Source organism: Pan paniscus, chromosome 7 (genome assembly GCF_029289425.2).
Source record: "Pan paniscus chromosome 7, NHGRI_mPanPan1-v2.0_pri, whole genome shotgun sequence".
Lineage (NCBI taxonomy): Eukaryota > Metazoa > Chordata > Mammalia > Primates > Hominidae > Pan > Pan paniscus.
Genome location: NC_073256.2, coordinates 130,631,107 through 130,653,104, shown reverse-complemented (window position 1 = coordinate 130,653,104; position 21,998 = coordinate 130,631,107). Strand labels below are relative to the sequence as shown.

Genomic DNA, 21,998 nt, shown 5'->3' with positions numbered 1-21,998 from the left:
AGTGAGACAGGTATCATTCTTATCTATAAGAATGATGCTGATTCTTATATGCTTTAACAAGTCTGATGCTTTAAGAATTCCCATCGCATTAAGTTGAAATACAGTATGTTAATTCTCATTAATTACAAAATATTCTAAACGTACAATTTATTATTTAAAAAACATATTCATTGACATTTTAAATGGATTTCTTGCAATGTAAATTTCTATCACTTTTTCATTAATTACCAAATAATTACTTTAGTACTTTTCATATTAGTTATTGATAGAAAGTTGTAAGTTAATTGTTTAATTCTCCTTGTGACTAGTTATTCATTTCAGTATAAAATATCGTTATCATTTCTAAGTTTTTACAGAGGAAATATTTCAAGAATGTTTTCATCCAAAAGGGAATATGAGAAGAGACAGGATCACATGTTCTAAGTGCATGATTTTTCAAACAAAGAACAAAAGCCTCTGATGAGTTTCTTGTCTAGTAAAACATAAAATGCTAAGATGGGGTTGGAGGTGTATGTGGGAGTAGGGACAAGTAAGAATAGAGATTATCAATTAGAAACCATAAAATTTAAAATGAAAAAAAAAATACCAGCTAATACATTGCACCATTCTGTCAGATGAGAAAATGTACTGAAAAAATTGCCATAGGCAAGTCCTGGTCCATAACAAAATATTCACCAAATAACAGTTGAAATGTAAAAAAATAAATAGAGGAAAAGCTGTAGAATTTTCATGAAACTAAATGTATCAAAATGAAATGATTTTTCATTAGTATGAGTTTACATGCATTTTTGAAAGACAAATTTAGGGTGAGAGAACATAGTTATTGTCAAGATGTGACAAAATATTCACTAATAATCAGAATGAATACAGTTTAATACTTTATTGGTCAGTCTTAATTTTTGACATATTAAAAATATCTGCCTGAAATTTATATTGCAAGATTCCAGGATGTTCGTCTCATATATTTAAATGTTTACTAATCTTATTTAGTTTTCCCAGTCGGGAAATATCTTTGCTAACCACTGCAGTTTTTGCTATAAAGGTGTCACCAACTGGCGGGGCGCGGTGGCTCACGCCTGTAATCCCAGCACTTTGGGAGGCCGAGGCGGGCGGATCACCAGGTCAGGAGATCGAGACCATCCTGGCTAACATGGTGAAACCCCATCTCTACTGAAAAACAAAAACTTAGCTGGGCGTGGTGGCGGGTGCCTGTAGTCCCAGCTACTCAGGAGGCTGAGGCAGGAGAATGGGGTGAACCCGGGAGGTGGAGCTTGCAGTGATCGCGCCACTGCACTCCAGCCTGGGCAACAGAGCGGGACTCCGTCAAAAAAAAAAAAAAAAGCTGTCACCAACTAGTCAGACAATGGCTCCCCATTGCCTTACTCACCTTTAATTCAATGACTTCATAATAATTCTTACCACCCACAACTACTTAAAGTTGTGATGTGGGTGAAATATGTTCTATTCATTCAAAATACTTGTTAAGAAACCTACATGGGCATTATGCAAAAACCAAAATTGATTAAAATTTTATTCTGGCTTCATAGAAAAAAATCATTTCTCTTATGGGAAAGTCCTAGTGGATTGAAGTCTGAAGTTACTGTTTTTATCTTTGCTCCACTACCTGCCTACCACCTGCATGAATTTAAACAATTTACTTATCATTCCTGAGCTGTGATTTCTTCAACTGTGAGTCAAAGAAAATACCGCTGGACTGTGGTACAATTTTCAAAGAAACATAAAATGTCATTCACTATGCAATTTCATCGTGCATCAACGCAGAGGGAATATAACTGATAATGTAGTAACGAGCAATATATGAAAAAAACTAAATTTTACAAATATCAAAACCAGTACAAATAATTACATGGAAAAATAGCATACTTATCTATAAAATAGTATGCTTTTAAATTACCTAGAAAACATGTTAAGTCCAGGTGAAAACAATATATTTAAATACCATAAATTTATAGCTCACATTTTAAAGATACAAATCATATTAGCTTTACCTTAAAATAAGTTTTTGAACTATATAGTTGTTCCTAGAAAGATATGTCAAAAAAGTGTGCATGAGATATTTATCTTAAACTTTTGAGCTTAACATAGGGAAAACTTACTTTCTCTGAACAAGAGTCTCTACTTAAGCTGCAGAAATTTTCTTAATAACTTAATAACTTAATAAATTTATGTTCTTATGATGTTTCAAGAACACAATTCTTAGTGTGAGTAAGAAATTGTTAAGATGGCATCGATATTCTCCTACCATTTCAACTCATTAGATTAATAAGTACTTACTGAGAGACTCCTCCATGACATACATTGACAGAAGCACTGGTTTTAGACTCTGAGTCCCAAACACTGACATCTTTTTTTTTCCATAAGTATTGGGGTACAGGTGGTATTTGGTTACACGAGTAAGTTCTTTAGTGGTGATTTGTGAGATTTTGGTGCACCCATCACTTAAGCAGTATATACTGTACTATATCTGTGTTCTTTTATCCCGTGCCCACCTCCCTCTCTTTCCCCCAAGTCCCCAAAGTTCATTGTGTCATTCTTAAGCCTTTTGGTCCCCACAGCTTAGTTCCCACATATTGGTGAGACTACATGATGTTGGTTTTCCATTCCTGACTTACTTTGCTTAGAATAATAGTCTCCAGTCTCATCCAGGTCACTGCAAATGCTGTTAATTCATTCCTTTTTATGGCTGAGTAGTATTCCATCATATATATGATACATGTATATCACAGTTTCTTTACCCACTCGTTGATTGATGGACATGTGGGTTGATTCCATGATTTTACAATTGTGACTTGTGCTGCTATAAACATGCATGTACAAGTATCTTTTCAAGTAATGACTGGATATCCTCTGGATAGGTACCCAGTGGTGGTATTGGTGGATCAAATGGCAGTTCTACTTTCAGTTCTTTAAGGAATCTCCACACTGTTTTTCATAGTAGTTATAATAGATTACATTCCCACCAGTAGTGTAGACGTGTTCCCTGATCACTGCATCCACACAAACATCTAAGGTTTTTTGATTTTTTGATTACGGCCATTCTTGCAGGAGTAAGGTGGTATTGCATTGTAGTTTTGATTTGCATTTCCCTGATCATTAGTGATGTTGAGTATTTTTTCACATGTTTGTTGCCATTTGTATATCTTCTTTTGAGAATTGTCTATTCATGCCCTTAGCCCACTTTTTGATGGGATTTTTTCTTTTTTTTCTTACTGATTTGAGTTGGTTAAAGATTCTGGATATTAGTCCTTTGTCAGATGTAAAGATTGTGAAGATTTTCTCACACTCTGTGGGTTGTCTGCTTACTCTGGTGAATGTTCCTTTTGCTGTGCAAAAGCTCTGTAGTTTATTTAGGTCCCAGCTATTTATATTTGTTTTTATTGCATTTGCTTTTGGGTTCTTGGTCATGAAATCCTTGCCTAAGCCAATCTCTGCAAGAGTTTTTCGAATGTTACCTTCTAGAATTTTTATAGTTTCAGATCTTAGATTTATGTACTTAATCCATCTTGAGTTGATTTTTTATAAGGTGAAAGATGAGGATCCAGTTTCATTCTTCTACATATGGCTAGCCAATTATCTCAGCACCATTTGCTGAAAATGGTGTCCTTTCCCCACTTTATGTTTTTGTTTGCTTTGTCAAAGATCAGTTGGCTGTAAGTATTTGGGTTTATTTCTGGGTTCTCTAATCTGTTCCATTGGTCTATGTGCCCATTTTTATGTTAGCACCACACTCTTTTGGTGACTACGGCCTTATAGTGCAGTTTGAAATCAGGTAATGTGATGCCTCCAGATTTGTTCCTTTTGCTTAGTCTTGCTTTGGTTATGCAGGCTCTTTTTTGGTTCCATATGAATTTTAGAATTGTTTTTTTCTAATTCTGTGAAGAGTGATGTTGGTATTTTGATGGGGATTGCATTAAATTTGTAGATTGCTTTTGGCAGTATGGTCATTTTCAAAACATTGATTCTCCTCATCCATGTGCATGGTATGTTTCCATTTGTCCATGTCATCTATGATTTCTTTCAGCAGTATTTTATAGTTTTCCTTGTAGAGGTCTTTTGACTCCTAGCTTAGGTTTATTCCTAAGTATTTTAATTTTTTTTTGCAGCTATCATAAAAGGGTTTGAGTTCTTGATTTGATTCTCCACTTGGTCACTGTTGGTGTATAGAAGAGCTACTGATTTGTGTACATTAATCTTAGATCTTGTATATGGAAACTTTGCTGAATTCTTTTATCAGGTCCAGGAGCTTTCTGGAGGAGTCCTTAGGGTTTTCAAGGTAAACGATCATATCATCAGCAAACAGTTACAGTTTGGCTTCCTCTTTACTAATTTGAATGTCCTTTGTTTCTTTCTCTTGTCTGATTGCTTTGGCTAGGACTTCCATTACTATGTCGAAGAGGAGTGGTGAGATTGGGCATCCTTGTCTTGTTCCAGTTCTCAGAGGGAATGCTTTCAACTTTTCCCCATTCAGTGTTATGTTGGCTATGGGTTTGTCATAGATGGCTTTTATTACATTAAGATATAAAGGAGAACCTATCAAATTAACAGCAGATTTCTCAGCAGAAACCCTACAAGCTAGAAGGAATTGGGGCCTATATTCAGCCTCCTCAAACAAAACAATTATCAGCCAAGAATTTTGTTTCCAGCGAAACTAAGCATCATATATGAAGAAAATATACAGTCTTTTTCAGACAAACAAATGCTGAGAGAATTTGACATTACCAAGCCACCACTACAAGAACTGCTAAAAAGGAGCTGTAAATCTTGACAAATCCTGGAAACACATCAAACAGAACCTCTTTAAAGCATAAATCATACAGGACCTATAAAACAAAAATGCAAGTTAAAAAGCAAAAACAAACAAAAAACAAAGTACACAGGCAACAAAGTGCACGATGTATGCAAGGGTACCTCACATTTCAATACTAACATAGAATGTAAATGGCCTAAATGCTCCACTTAAAAGATACATAACTGCAGAATGAGTAAGAACTCACCAACCAACTATCTGCTGCCTTCAGGAGACTCACCTAACACATAAGGACTCACATAAACTAAAGGGGTGGAAAAAGACATTTCATACAAATGGACACCAAAAGCAAGCAGAGGTAGGTGTTCTTAGAGAAAACCAACTTTAAAGCAACAGCAGTTAAAAGAGACAAAGAGGAACATTATATGATGGTAAAAGGCCTTGTCCAACAGGAAAATATGACAATCCTAAACATACATGCACATAACACTGGAGGTCCCAAATTTATAAAACAGATACCAATAGACTTAAGAAATGATATAGACAGCAACAAAATAATAGTGGGGGACTTCAACACTCCACCGACAGTACTAGACAGGTCAAGACAGAAACTCAACAAAGAAACAATGGATTTAAACTTTACCTTGGAACAAACTGACTTAATAGATAGATATACAGCACATTTTATCCAACAACCATAGAATACACATTCTATTAAACAATGCATGAAACTTTCTACAAGATAGACCAGTAGATAGACTACATGATAGGCCAAAAACGAGCCTCAATAAATGAAGAAAAAATTAAAATTATATCAAGCACTGTCTTAGACCACAGTGGAATAAAACTGGAAATCAACTCCAAAAGGAACCCTCAATACCATGCAAATACATGGAATTTAAATAATCTGCTCCTGAATGAGTACTGGGTCAAAAGCGCAATCAAGATGGAAATTTAAAAATTCTTCGAACTGAATGACAATAATGGTACGATGTATCAAAACCTCTGTGATACAGCAAAGGCATTGCTAAGAGGAAAGTTCATAGCCCTAAGTGCCTACATCAAAAAGACTGAAAGAGCACAAACTGACATTCTAAGGTCACACCTCAAGGAACTAGAGAAACAAGAACAAACCAAACCAAAGCCGGTAGAAGAAAGGAAATAACCAAGATCAGAGCAGAACCAAATGAAATTGAAACAAAAAAAAATTACAAAAGATAAATGAAACAAAAAGCTGGTCCTTCAAAAAGATAAAATGGATAGACCATTCACAAGATTAACCAAGAAAAGAGAAGAAATCCAAATAACCTCACTAAGAAATGAAACAGGAGATATTACAACTGACACAACCAAAATGCAAAAGATCGTTCAAGGCTACTGTGAACACCTCTACGCACATAAACTAGAAAAACTAGAAGAGACGGATAAATTCCTGGAAAAATACAACCCTCCTAGCTCAAATCAGGAAGAATTAGACACCCTGAATAGACCAATAACAAGTAGGAAGATTGAAATGGTAATTTTAAAATTAGCAATGAAAAAAAGTCCAAGACCAGACAGATTCACAGCACAATTCTACCAGACATTCAAAGAATTGGTACTAATCCTTTTGACACTATTCCACAAGACAGAGAAAGAAGGAACCCTCCTTAATTCATTCTATGAAGCCAGCATCATCCTAATACCAAAACCAGGAAAGGACATAACCAAAAAAGAAAACTACAGACTGATATCCTTGATGAACATGGGTGCTAAAATCATTAACAAAATACTAGCTAACCGAATCCAAAAACATACCTAAAAGATAACCCACCATGATCAAGTGGGTTTGACACCAGAGATTCAGGGATGGTTTAACATACGTAAGTCAATAAATGTGATACACCACATAAATAGAATTAAAAACAAAAATCACGTGATCATCTCAACAGATGCAGAAAAAACATTGACATCTTGAAGCATAGTATCCGAAGGAGAAAAAGATGTTTAATAACTATGCACATAAATGTGAAATTACAAAATGAAGTCTTATAAAGAAAAAACTAATTAGACTCATAACTGAGTTTATTTTTAAATCAATTATACAACGTATTACAAGAAGGAGTAAAACAAGTTACCTCAAATCCTCATAATGATACAGCTATTATATGAAAATAACTTTTAAAAAATACATTTTGTTCTCTCATTGATTAAAATTAAAAAAACGAAACAAATCTCCCATTACACAACATGCCACTACATGCTGATTATTTAAACATATATACAGAAACCCAGCTTTTGCTAAAAGTGAACAATTCTTCACAATGTTCTTCTCTATTACTTTGAGTAACTTAATGATAAAAGTGTTCTAAATATTGCTTCAAATATTAGATTATTTAATACAACTGAGTGAATACAAATTTGAAATTGTATACAAAATGATTTGGATGTTAATGTACACATTAATAGTTCAAATATTTATTGTTTCTATTTTATTAATGTCTCAAAGACAGTCAGATGCCAAACAGGGTGTTTAATTGATAATAGGAGGCAATAATACAGTTGTAGTCTTAGACCTGGCTCTTCTGTGAACTTGATCTAGTTGCCTAATTCTTCTCGGTCTCTTGTATCTTCTAATGTAAGGATGTAATTTCATATTATACTATATATATAATATCTCATACTACGTTATCGCTCTTCATAGAGAGATTTTTAGTCATAATTACATAAATATTGCCTTAATAGGTTCTGAATGTACTCATTTTATATAATATCAACAGCAGTCTTGGTAACTTAGTCACTAGGTTTCACAGGACTTCCATATTCAATTATAGAATAAATTAGTATTTATCTAGATATTTAAAAAATGTATATTCCAAAACCCAGAAAAGAATTGTATATCAGTTGTCCATTCCTGCTACAACAAATTGCCACAAACTTAGTGGCTTAAACAACACAAATGTATTATCTTGCAGTCTGGAGGGCTGAAGTCCAAAATGAGTTTAACTGGGCTGAAATCAAGGTGTTGGCTGGATAGCATTCCTTCTGGAAATTATAGGAGAAAATCTGTTTTATTTTTTTTTTAAATATGACTTTAATCCTTCTTAAAAACTCTTAGATAAAATGATTATGTCTCTAACAATTAATTCCATTTTGTTTTAGGTTAACAGGATTCCATCTGCCACCTCCAGTGACAAGTACCAAATCTGTGTTCTCACTACGTTTGACCAGTGATTTTGCAGTTAGTGCTCATGGATTTAAGGTATATTACGAAGGTAAGTGATGGTAGTGGCAAACAAACCACTGCCCTTAATGTAATCTAACAAAATTTTTCAAGTAGGAAAGAAGAATCAACATTTGAGACAACATCATGTTGTCTCAAATCTTGTCCTGAAATTTATCTTGTTATTAATCATTAATGTATAGTAAAATGCTATACTTAGTGGGTTTTATTATTTTATATCACTATGTGAGACCATTAAATTGCTACAGGGTTACGAATTAACAAAACGGAATTAAATGTGAGAGTAATAGGACTCTAGACCTCATTTGTGTGTCAGGCATCACAGACCCTACCCTACAGTCCCTTGTGCTGTGCCAGTCTACCAGAAAGTAAACTAGTAATCTGTCTTCTCTGAAAGTTAGAGTCAAGAGAAAAAGTTCAGAAAGAGACAAGAGTTGACATCTACTCCTGAAACAGCCTTTCCAGGAATAAGATCAATAATCCCTTAAACCAGGAAGAGGACAACTAAATATTTCTCAAAACTGAATGTTGTGTTTTTTCTTTTTCCTAGAAGTTTGGTACAAACTCAGTTGGCATCAAAACCTGATGCCAAATGAATAGAGGACATTTATGATCTTTATTTATCATGCTTAGTTTGGATACTCATACATATCACTAGGAAAATATCGTTTGATAATGGGATGGTGCCCAGGCTCTACTCAGAGTGTTTAAAGGCACAGAATCTACATGTTTTGCTTTTTAAAAAATATGCTAGCAAAAATAATTCTGATGGCAAAAATAATTTGTTCTTGAAGGTTTCAGATAGAAATCATGGACTTATCACTTCTTATCTATGTGATTTGACAATAAAATTTCCATCTAATTTAGGAAAGAGTCCTTTTCTTCCCCATAGGGATAGTGTATCAGATTTCAATTCATCTCCCCAGGACCATATTACAGAATTTATCACATCAGGTCTAACATTATCATAAAGAGATACATAAATACCATAGCAAGGGCAATTAATTTCTAAACCATATAATAATTCAAAATATAATGTGTTTAAAGAAAACAATCACATATTAAATAGAATTGTTTCAGTATAAATGTTAACATCTTGCATGTAGGGGAATGTCTTAAACTAAACACTAATTCTAGTACAGTATTTTTCACTAGAAAAAAAATCCTCTGGCTAATAATTTAGTAAAATGCTTTCTCTGTTTTATATCCTAAATAATGTCAGATAGCAGCAGTTTTGAACATTATTTTCTACCTAATACTTTTCTGAACTGCCTTTTGTGTAGCAAGGGAGGATAAATTCCAAGACTTAATTTCCTCCACGGTGATAGTAATAATCGTTGTTTTTCTAAGGAGCTCTCACAATAGTTGAATATTCTTTATCCTGGCAATTTAATTCATAGTTTAAAACACTATAACCACAAAGGTTTAATTTTAAGGTATAATTTTGGCAATACTGAAGAAGAAGTTAGTAATGCAATTATTTTGTGCTAAGCGATCTTAATAAAAAACCTGTATTCTGTTCATCAAAATATAAAGATATTTTTAGATTAGTTTAAGCTTTCAGGAAGTACTAAATATATTGAAAATGTACTTGTGAATTATGAGGTTGGCATGTTTTTTGGTTTGGCTGTCAGGTTTCATGAACTCATACTGAAAAATATTTTCATAGCTCCCAATTGTTTCTACATATACCACATTAAATTTCTGTCCATCTTTTTCACTTAAGGGAAAATAGATTCATATATTTTTGACATTTAAATGTATGTTTGGCATGTGCTGACTTAAAATATAGGATACTTGACATTCAGATAGTACTGAAGGATTGGTTATCATACTGCAAAATCTTCAGGTATTGATTCACAGTATCTTGTTCAATGCATATTAGTTTTCAATTTAACATCTTAAAATAATTTAAAAAAAACTATCTCAGTTTTATAAGTTAAAAGTCCTGGTGTTCTTTGCTGATTTCTCTGTTTGGAGTCCCACAAGGCTAAAATAAAAATTTCAGTGGGCTGGGTTTGTATCCAAAGGTTTTGGGAAAAATCTACTTTCTGGCGTATTCTGGTTGTTAGCAAGATCCAGTTCTTCAAGTTTGTAGGACCATGATACCTGTTTCCTTCTGGCTGTCAGCTGGGGGCTGCCCATAGCTCCTAAGGCTTTCTCTCCTCTTCACGTAGAGGCCTCATACCTTAGAGCCAGCAACTGGTAAAAAGAATCCTCCTCACCTTGGAATCTTTGATTTCCCCTCTGATGCATCTGTCTGCTACTTTCTCCCTCCACACATCTTATACTCCAGGTGAAGAAATTTCTCAGCTTTTAAAGTCCGTGTGATTGGCTTGGGCCCATCTGGATAATGAATGCTAATCTCCACATCATAAAGTCCTTAACCTTAATCATATCTTCAAAGGCTTTTTGGCCATGTAACATGATATATGTGTAAGTTCCAGAGATACATTTTTGGGGAGGTAGAGGGGCATTATTTGGCCTACAATTTCATGCTTAAGTCTATGTAACATGATCCAGAGGGAGTAGCTGGTAGCATTTCTATATTTAACTGTAGCCAGTGATACTGCCAGGGCCAACTGGCATATTGTGAAGCTCGGAAATCTTATCTTGGAATTACAAAATCTGTCTCCCACTCCCCTGCATTTGGATCCAGTTTTTTTTCTGCAGTTACCTCAAATTACAACTCTTGCCCTGTGTATGATACAGTAAAATAGATCTACTAACCTGGACATCTTCTCAAGTATTATGCCTGTATTTTAAAATTTAATTTAATTTTTATATTTTTGAGATAGGAGTCTCACTGTGTTGCCCTGGCTTGTCCTAAACCCCGGGCTTCTAGCGATTTTCCTGCCTCTATCTCTCAAACCACTGGGATTACAAGCAAGAGCCACTGCTCCTGGTCTCTTACCTGTATTTTTAAAAATATTTTTCAAGATAATCCTAATGTGTAAATCTCATTTCTTTTTATTTCATCCTCCTCTATATAATCATTTACTATTTTTAAAAAACTTTCCTAAGACTTTGTCCTTGTGTATTAGTATTTATGAGACCCGTATTTATTACTAATGTTATTCATTTGTCTGTGTTTCTCAAATTGTCAACACTGAACCACATGCATCAGCTTTATCTAGAGACTGTATTAAAATCTAGAATTCTTGGCCCCACTTACATATTCTGAGTCAGACTCTGCCATGGAGCCCTGGAATATGCATTGTAATAAGAGACTCACTGATTCTTATGCCTACTGAGATTGTAAATTCTATCTTTCTCTCCCTGGAAAGAGGACTAAACCAGACCAAACTAATCTGGTGTATAATAAAAGCTAAGAAAGATATTTGTTCAACTGGTATACTGCAAAGAGAATTATTCTGGAGAAGATACTTAATGTACCTAAATCTCATTGTCTTCATCTGTAAAATTGAGATAATAATTCTCCCTACTTCATAGTGTTGTGAGGAAAAAAATAATATAGAGTGCCTAGAATAGGATCTAACATAATAAACAGTCTATACATATGAATTACAATATTGATAGTATCATGATGGTGATTAAGAGAGTACTTTATATATAAGCATTTCAATTCTATGGGGACATACAGTATATTTGTACAAATTTCTATAATGGAGTTAATATGCTTTTTTAAAAAGGCTATTTTTATGGTCTGTTCTTTTAGCAAGAGCTATTGAAGTAATCACACATTCTCTCTCTCTCTCTCTTTCTTTCCCTGCCTCCCTCCCTCCCTGCTTCCTTCCTTTTTTTCTTTCTCTCTCTCTTTCTCTCTCTGTGTGTGTGTGTAGCTGAATGTGATTAATGACTTAATGTTACAAATATATTTCTTTAAAAATCATTATTAGGTGAGTAAAGGTCATCAAGCTAATGAACAAACACATTATTCTCAGTTAAGGTAATGTGCTGTAACTACTATGAGATCTTTCAAGACAATTTAGCGTATTGAAATTGATTTAACTTGCAGAGGAGAAGGTAAAGTAGGAGAAGTTCTACTTATTCACTCTCTACATTTTTCAAACTGTCTATGATGAAAGACCAATAGGTATCTGTAATTGCACACCAATACTTTTGTAAAATAAAAGCTAATGGAGGAAATGTTGCACCGATGTCAATTTGCTTGAAAGTGCTTAAATGCTTACTCTTGATTTCTATACTTCATCGTGGACAAGTAAGAAATTGTTTACCAAAGCACACTGGTCCATGAACCAGTTCTCACCTTTTCCTTTAGTGTTGCTAAATTATCCAGAATGAGTTATACAGTCTCTACTTTCATACTAGAGTGCAGATCAATTTAAAATATTGTTTAAAATTAATTTTCTAGATCCCTTGATACATTAAATGTATATTCTTTAGGCAAATATTTCATCTTAAATTCCATATAGTATCCATTAATAGCAAAAAAATCAATATATTAATTTAACAATTCTGTGTGCTTGGAATCATTCTATACATTTGAAATTTTTATATTGAAATTATGATTTTCAAAATGTAAAAACTTTATGCTTTATTTAGAAATGTAAAGTATACTTTTATTTTGTCAAATTACAAAAATATTTAATAAAGACCGCTATTAAATTCTTTACATTTTCTATGATTTCTTTTGCTTCTTAAGTTTCAAAAACCTGTTACTTTCACTTATTCTTCTATTTTATTTAGCTCTAGGCAATTGCTACCAATTTATAAGACAGGAAAATAATTCAGTTAAAATATAAAACATCATTATGAATGTTTCTAAGTAGAAATATTTCTCTGTATTAGCTATACCTGATAGTTTATCCTAAATACAAAAGATTAATCAACATATAATACAATGTAATAGTTTAGTGAAATTCTGTCAGATATCAGAAAACACTACAAATGAGATCCATTAAATCAGGGTAGGCCATATTTCTTAAATACTCATTGACAGTAGAATAGTCCCATTGTCCTTTATCTGTGAGGGATATACTCCAAGGCTTCCAGTGGATGCCTGAAATTGTGGATAGTACCAAACCATATATACAGTAGTATGTTTTCTCAGTCTGATAACTGAGACCACAAATAAGTATCTAATAGGCAGGTAGCATATACAGCTTGGCAAAGGGATGGGTGGGACAGAGCAGAATAGAGTGCTCATAGATTTTATCATGCTGCTTAGAGTGGCCTGTAGTTTAAACCTATGAATTGTTTATTTCTGGAATTTTTAAATTAATATTTTCCGATCTTGGTTATCAATGGTAACTGAAACCACAAAAAACAAAGTCACCGATAACAAGGGGACCCTATAGTACATAATCCTGCTAATTTTATTAGAGCTGAGGTTTTTTTTTTAATGTATTCAAAATGTTTAGCGTTAGACAAAGGAAACTAACTTAAAATGTGAAGTTAGAAGTCACTTAAGTTCACATATCCCATGAGTGGGATCTCAATAATCAAGAAAATGTTTTATTTAAACAAAATTTGTTTTATTTTTATTTTTATAATAATAATTATACATATTTATAGGGTATATGTGGTATTTTCATACAATCATACAAGGTGTAATGATCAAATAAGAGTAATTGGGATATCTATCACCTCAAACATTTATCTTCTCTTTGTGTTGGAAACATTGCAAATTCACTTCACTAGTTATTTTAGAATTTATATACAATAAATTATTGTTAGCTATATTATCCCTATTATGCTATTGAACATTAAATCTTATTCCTTCTGTCTAACTACATTTTTACCCATGAACCATCCCCTGTTTATTCCTCCTTCCCCACTACCCTTCCCAGCCTCTGGTAACAATCATTCTACTCTCTACTTCAATATGTTTTACAATATATAAGTAGAATGAAAATAGTTCCAGATTTGTGGAAATATGTTCCGTATTAGATATTATTTCAATAAAATATTTTAGATGTAATTGAATAGGTTCTGTATTAGTCCATTTTAATGCTGCTGATAAAGACATACCCAATACTGGGGAAAAAAGGAGGTTTAATTGGACTTACAGTTGTTCCACATGGCTGGGGAGGCCTCAGAATCATGGCAGAAGGCAAAACACACTTCTTACATGGTGCTGGCAAGAGAAAAATGAAATTGCAAAAGCAGAAACCCCTGATAAAACCATTAAATCTCATGAGACTTATTCACTACCACAAGAACAGTATGGGGGAAACTGCTCCCATGATTTAAATTATCCCCCACTGGGTCCCTCCCACAATACATGGGAATTATGGGAGTACAATTCAAGATGAGATTTGGGTGAAGACACAGAGACAAACCATATCATTCTGCCCTTTGCCCCTCCGAATCTCACATCCTCATATTTCAAAATCAATCCTGCCTTCCCAAGCATCCCCCAAAGTCTTAACTCATTTCAGCATTAACCCAGAAGTCCACAGTCCAAAGTCACATCTGAAACAAGGTAAGTCCCTTGCACCTATGAGCCCATAAAATCAAAAGCAAGCTAGTTATTTCCTAGATACAATGGGGGTACAGGTATTGAAAAAATACAGCCATTCCAAATGGGAGAAATTGTCCATAACAAAGGGGTTACAAGGCCCATGCAAGTCTGAAATATACTGTATGTCCCCATAGAATTGAAATGCTTATATATAAAGTACTCTCTTAATCACCATCATGATACTATCAATATTGTAATTCATGTGTATAGACTGTTTATTATGTTAGATCCTATTCTAGGCACTCTATATTATTTTTTTCCTCACAACACTATGAAGTAGGGAGAATTATTATCTCAATTTTACAGATGAAGACAATGAGATTTAGGTACATTAAGTATCTTCTCCAGAATAATTCTCTTTGCAGTATACCAGTGGGGCAGTCAAATTTGAAAGTTCGAAAATGATCTCGTTTGACTCCATGTCTCACATCCAGGTCAAGCTGATGAAAGAGGCAGGTTCCCATAGTTTTGGGCAGCTCTGACCCTGTGGCTTTGCAGGGTATAGCACCACTCCTGGTTGCTTTCACTGGCTGGCATTGAGGGTCTGCAGCTTTTCCAGGCACATGGTACAAGTTATAGGTGGATCTACCATTCTGTGGTCTGGAGGATGGTGGCCCTCTTCTCACAGCTCACTAAGTGGTGCCCCAGTAGGGACTCTGTGTGAGGGCTCCAATCCCACATTTCCCTTCCACACTGCCCTAGCGTAAGTTATCCATGAGGGCCCCACCCCTGCAGCAAACTTTTGCCTAGGCATCCAGGCATTTCCATACATCTTCTGAAATATAGATGGAGGTCCCCAAATCTTAATTCTTGGCTTCTGTTCACCCGCAGGCTCAACATCACGTGTAAGCTGCCAAGGTTTGGGGCTTGCACCCTCTGAAACCATGGCCCGAGCTGTACCTTGGCCCCTTTTAGCAACAGCTGGAGCAGCTGGGACACAGAGCACCAAGTCCCTAGGCTGCATACAGCATGAGGACCCTGGGCCCAGTCAAAGAAACCGTTTTTTTCTCCTAGGCTTCCAGGTCTGTAATGGGACGGGCTGCCATAAAGACCTATGACATGCCCTGGAGATATTTTCCCCATTGTCTTGGGGATTAACATTAAGTGCCTTGTTACTTAGCACATTTCTGCAGCCAACTTGAATTTCTCCCCAAAAAAATGGGTTTTTTGTTTTCTACTGCGTCATCAGGCTGTAAATTTTCTGAACATTTTTGCTCTGTTTCCGTTTTAAAACAGAATACTTTTAACAGCACCCAAGTCACCTCTTGGATGATTTGCTGCTTAGAAATTTCTTCTACCAGATACCCTAAAATATCCCTCTGAAGTGCAAAGTTCCACACATCTCTAGGGCAGGTGCACAATGCCACCAGTTTTTTTTAATGCTTTTTGATTATGCTTTAAGTTCTAGGGTACATGTGCACAACGTGCAAGTTTGTTGCATATGTATACATGTGCCATGTTGGTGTGCTGCAATCCATTAACTTGTCATTTACATTAGATATATCTCCTAATGCTATCCCTCCCCCTTCCCCCACCTCACAACAGGCCCCGGTGTGTGATGTCCCCCTTCCTGTGTCCAAGTGTTGTCATTGTTCAATTCCCACCTATTAGTGAGAACATGCAGTGTTTGGTATTTTGTCCTTGCGATAGTTTGCTGAGAGTGATGGTTTCCAGCTTCATCCATGTCCCTACAAAGGACATGAACTCATCCTTTTTTATGGCTGCATAGTATTCCATGGTGTATATGTGCCACATTTTCTTAATCCAGTCTATCATTGTTGGACATTTGGATTGGTTCCAAGTCTTTGCTATTGTGAATAGTGCCGCAATAAACATACATGTGCGTGTGTCTTTATAGCGGCATGACTTACAATCCTTTCAGTATATACCCAGTAATGGGATGGCTGGGTCAAATGGTATTTCTAGTTCTAGATCCATGAGGAATCACCACACTATCTTACACAATGGTTGAACTAGTTTACAGTCCCACCAACAGTGTAAAAGTGTTCCTCTTCCTTCACATCATCTGCAGCACCTGTTGTTTCCTGACTTTTTAATGATCGCCATTCTAACTGGTGTGAGATGGTATCTCATTGTGGTTTTGATTTGCATTTCTCTGATGGCCAGTTATGATGAGCATTTTTTCATGTGTCTGTTGGCTACATAAATATCTTCTTTTGAGAAGTGTCTGTTCATATCCCTCACCCACTTATTGATGGGGTTGTTTTTTTCTTGTAAATTTGTTTGAGTTCATTGTAGATTCTGGATATTAGCCCTTTGTCAGATGAGTAGATTGCAAAAATTTTCTCCCATTCTGTAGGTTGCCTGTTCACTCTGATGGTAGTTTCTTTTGCTGTGCAGAAGCTCTTTAGTTTGATTAGATCCCATTTGTCAATTTTGTCTTTTGTTGCCATTGCTTTTGGTGTTTTAGACATGAAGTCCTTGCCCATGCCTATGTCCTGAATGGTATTGCCTAGGTTTTCTTCTAGGGTTTTTATGGTTTTAGGTCTAACATTTAAGTCTTTAATCCATATTGAATTAATTTTTGTATAAGGTGTAAGGAAGGGATCCAGTTTCAGCTTTCTACATATGGCTAGCCAGTTTTCCCAGCACCTTTTGTTAAATAGGGAATCCTTTCCCCATTTCTTTTTTTTTGTCAGGTTTGTCAAAGATCAGATGGTTGTAGATGTGTGGTATTATTTCTGAGGGCTCTGTTCTGTTCCATTGGTCTATATTTCTGTTTTGGTACCAGTACCATGCTGTTTTGGTTACTGTAGCCTTGTAGTATAGTTTGAAGTCAGGTAGTGTGATGCCTCCAGCTTTGTTCTTTTGGCTTAGGATCGACTTGGCGATGAGGGCTCTTTTTTGGTTCCATATGAACTTTAAAGTAGTTTTTTCCAATTCTGTGAAGAAAGTCATTGGTAGCTTGATGGGGATGGCGCTGAATCTATAAATTACCTTGGGCAGTATGGCCATTGTCACACTATTGATTCTTCCTATCCATGAGCATGGAATATTCTTCAATTTGTTTGTATGCTCTTTTATTTCATTGAGCAGTGGTTTGTAGTTGTCCTTGAAGAGGTCCTTCCTGTCCCTTGTAAGTTAGATTCCTAGGTATTTTATTCTCTTTGAAGCAAATGTGAATAGGAGTTTACCCGTGATTTGGGTGGGGACACAGAGCCAAATCATAACAGGTGCTAAAAATTTTATTAAATTATTAATTTTAAAAAGCTACTCAAAAGAATTAAAGAAAATCTTTATTATTGATATATGTATTAAACACATTTATTTTACAAGCCATTTTGACATTTATATTTTGCAATTATCTTGGATTCCAGCATTAATTGTAGTAAAAGGACTAAAATTCATGATAGCTTTTGCCCTAACTCCTAAAAACTAATTATTTTATTCTTTCATTCAGGGTTCTGTTGATTCCCTATATAATATCACGTATAAAATATATCTGAATTTTTAATTGGATCAAATTATATCCAAAGGAATGGGTGACCTCTTGACTATAAAAGCTATGCATATGCCACATTTTTTCCATTAGTGGCATAGAACTATCATGAAGTTCTACTTAATATCTCAAATGTGGAATAAACAATTAATTAAAGTAAGTCAGTCTGGGATCTTCAGAGATGAATTTCTCCATTTTCAAAGTTTATTTTAGCCTTCTTTAGCCCATTTACTTTAAAACTGTGGAAGTTGATATTCCTGTTTCTTAAATATTGCTAGAGTTTAAGGGCCTTTAATTATGTATTGGAGACCCTTTACTCTGAAACTTCTTGCAGTCGAATCTGTGAACTATTAAATTTCTGCAGAAAAATTTTCGAATGAATATCTAGTTGCATATATCTCTAGTTTTCCTTATGATGTCTGCCATACACTTGAATTTCTGAATTTCTACCATACACTTGAATTTCCCAAAGTTTGTTTCACAGAACTTAGGTTTTATATGTTTTAATGTTATAAAGAGCCAAATGAGTAAAAAGTTCTTCTGAGAAACAATAAAATTGAAAAAATATTAACTTATACTAAGTTTAATAGTCGTATAACCATTTGTCAAAATTTGATCAAGGTGCAATTGATGAGATATGTGTTCTGTGGAACAAAGGGTGGGGAGTGCTCTTAAGTCTTTCTAGACCTGCCAAACAATATTCTAAATGCATTCTAGTTTCTGATAAAAGTTATTTTGTAATATAGAATCCTTTTAAATTTTTCTTTGACAGATGCATAGTCACTTTTTATAGGTGAAAGAGTATATGAGAACCTACCATGGAATATCTTACCATCTTAGGAATCATTTATTATGGAAATATGGTAATATAGTTCAAGCATTTAGAGGAATGTATATGTATATGTAATTATATGTATGTATTTAATATATCATTTATAATGATTATCTTAAGATCTGGGATGAGCTAAATAATTTCGGCATGTATCAGTTAGACAATATAATTATCAGGAACAGTGATATAATCAATAAAATTATAGTCTTTTTGTATAGTTTTGCATTTTCTTTATTTTTTATTTGTGCAAATTCATGAGATACGTGTGAAATCTTGCAACTTGTATAAAATATGTAGTGATTGAGTCAGATATTTAGGGTGGCCATCATCTGGGTACAATACAACTTTGTTAACTATATTCATCCTACTTGGTTATGAAACATTGAATTTATTCCTTCTATCTAACTTAAGTTTGTACCCTTTAACCCACTTCTCTTCACCCTCCCCTTCTTCCCCATTCGCCCTTCCAAGTTTCTGTTTTCTATCTTCCCACCATCTACCTCATTTGATCAAATATCTTAGATCCCACATATAAGTAAAAAGATGCAATATTTGTCTATTTGTGCTTGGTTTATTTCACTTAAGATACTGACCTCCACTTCCATCAATGTTGCTGCAAATGGCATGACTTAACTCTTTTTTATGGTCAAATAGTATTCCATTGTGTGTATTTTCTTTATCTGTTCATCTGTTGATGGACACTTTGGTTAATTCCATATATTTGCTATTGTGAATAGTGCTGCAGTAACCATATTAGCGCAGGAATTCCTTTGATATATTGATTTCTTTTTCTTTCTGTAAAAAGAAATTTCTGTACTGGAATTGCTGTGGAATGGTAATTCTATTTTTAGTTTTTTAAGAAAGCTCCATACTGTTTTCTATAGTGGCTGTACTAGTACCCATTCCTACCAACAGCATATAAGAGTTCCCATTTCTCCACATCATTGCACATCTGATACTATTTGCCTTTTTAACAATAATAATTCTGATTGGGACAAGTGATATCTCATTGGAATTTTCATTTGTATTTCTCTGATTATTAGTGATGTTGAAATTTTTTTCATATACCTCTTAGCAGTTTGTATGTCTTCTTTTGAGAAATGTCTATTTGTGTCCTTTGCCCATGTTTTAATGAAATTATTCATGTTTCTCCTGTTGTGTTGTTTGAGTTCGTTTTGTATTCTGGACATATTAGTTCACTGTTGGATGAAGTATTTGCAAATAAAGAATATACATTGAAAACCACTTCAAACACAAGGTACTTACTATTCTATGATTGTCGATGTGTATTACTAATTAAAACATTATAGAAAAAATGCTCACATTTAGCCAATTTGCTAATAAATCATTCTCACATTTTAATTCAGAAATATAAAAATGTGGCTAATAACACTACTACTACTAAGAAACATTTATTAAGTTATTTATATGTGCCATTCACAGCTATTTTACATGGATTATCTCACCCTACAAAATTACATGAGAAATAGTAAAGACCAATAATTTAACGAAGCACTTACTATAAAAAATGTATTTAAATGTCTTACATTTGAGAACTGTATACATTTTAGAAATTTAATTTAGAACTGTTAGCTGTGATTCCACTTAGATTTGAATGGATATGAGAAAATATAATTTAGAACAAAAAACATTGCTTAAACAAGAATGTATATTAAAACAATAGGTAACATAAAATACAAAATACACCCTTGCAAATATTATGCATGACTTGTATAATCTTTGTCTTTTTAAAATAATGACATATAAAAGGATAGTTTTACTATTTGCCATTCTGTTTAGTTCTCTGTCAAACATGTTTATTAGAAATTTATCCTTGAGAGCATTAAATTACTTTAGTTTTTTTTTTTAAGTTTAGGGGTTATTTTCAACTACTAAGCTTTAAAAATCTAAGTGGCAGTATCATGAAATTTAATGGAGAGCTTACAATTTAGAATCAAGTCAATTATGCTTCTGGCAAAACAGTTGGATTTTAGTAAGATAAGATTATGTTATAAAATTCCATTTATTAAACAGTTTGCTAGGAATAAATTTAGGTTAGGTTCATAAAAAGTTAATGGATTTTCATTCTTAAATACTTCTAAGAATAAATGAGAGTTACTATATTTCAAAAAACAGAATACGAGGAAATGTCATACCTGCAAAGACCTTGACCTTTGTCTTTTGGTCAAATTCGAATCTTTTGTCTTTAGAGGCCCATAAAGTCAACCTAGTTAGTCATGGAAACACCCTAATCCACAAGTGACTTTTTAGCTAAATCATGAGTATGTCTCTACCTTCTAAGCAGTTGTAAATGTTCAAAATCCTAATCTAGAGAATAACACAAATCAGTTTATTATTTAAATATAATCTTCAAAATAAAGAAACTTACAATGAATATTCAGATTCGGCTAGATATAAACAATAATTTATTAATTTTCTAGTCATTTTACATATTTTATCCAGGAAGGTATAAATCACTTTTACTGTATTAACAAGAAAGTTTCAACAGATTAGCAATACTATAGATGCTTTTAGACATTAAGCAGTAATATTTTATCCACCCCCATTTTAGCTTAGTGTAGCATACAAAACCTGTACAAACTACCTATCCCTCCAGCTTCGTTTCTAGCCAGGGTTTACTTCAATTTATAAAACAATTGAATTAATACTATTAATGCATATCAAACTTTTGTTAATACATATACTGTATTATTTGAATTACCCAATCTTAACCCAGGCTATTTTTTTTGTGTGTCTGCTCAGAACACCCTGCACACACTTCACTTATTGGCTCACATACTTATCTTTCCAGACATTATGCAGGCCTTGGTTACCTTCAAAAAATCATAGATTTTTGAATGCTCTTTCTCTCTATGCTCAGATGTGTCCATACCTTGTCTCAATTAAACAATTCTAGCATGCATATTAAAATGATAAATTATAGCACTTGACAGATATGACACGTTTAGCAACATGTATAAAAAATCATTTTGGATTTTTCACTCACAGTAGGCTGTGAGAAGCTTACAAGTATAGAACATGTTTTAATCATTTTGTGTACCTGCCTCTGGTTTCAACATATTCCTCGCATGTTCCAAGCACTTAATAAATGCTTGTTAAACTCAGCTGATATACAGACCATCTAACAAAAAAATTGATTAGTAATGAGGAATGGTTTAGTACATCTCCTACGTTAAGGAATTAAAACTCCAATGAATGTGTTTGTGTTAAAAGGCAGACATGAGCTATATTTAATCACTTAGAATT

General features: G+C 34.0%; 1 protein-coding gene across 2 annotated transcripts in view; it reads left to right on the top strand.

Moving 5' to 3' along the window:
* CSMD3 (CUB and Sushi multiple domains 3) overlaps positions 1-21,998 on the top strand; it is a 1,211,357-nt gene that overhangs the window by 150,867 nt on the left and 1,038,492 nt on the right. For both annotated transcript variants that reach the window (XM_003823338.5, XM_034966508.3), the window contains exon 3: positions 7,910-8,022. In XM_003823338.5, coding sequence (XP_003823386.3) covers positions 7,910-8,022 — 113 coding nt within the window. The remainder of the gene's footprint in view (positions 1-7,909; positions 8,023-21,998) is intronic.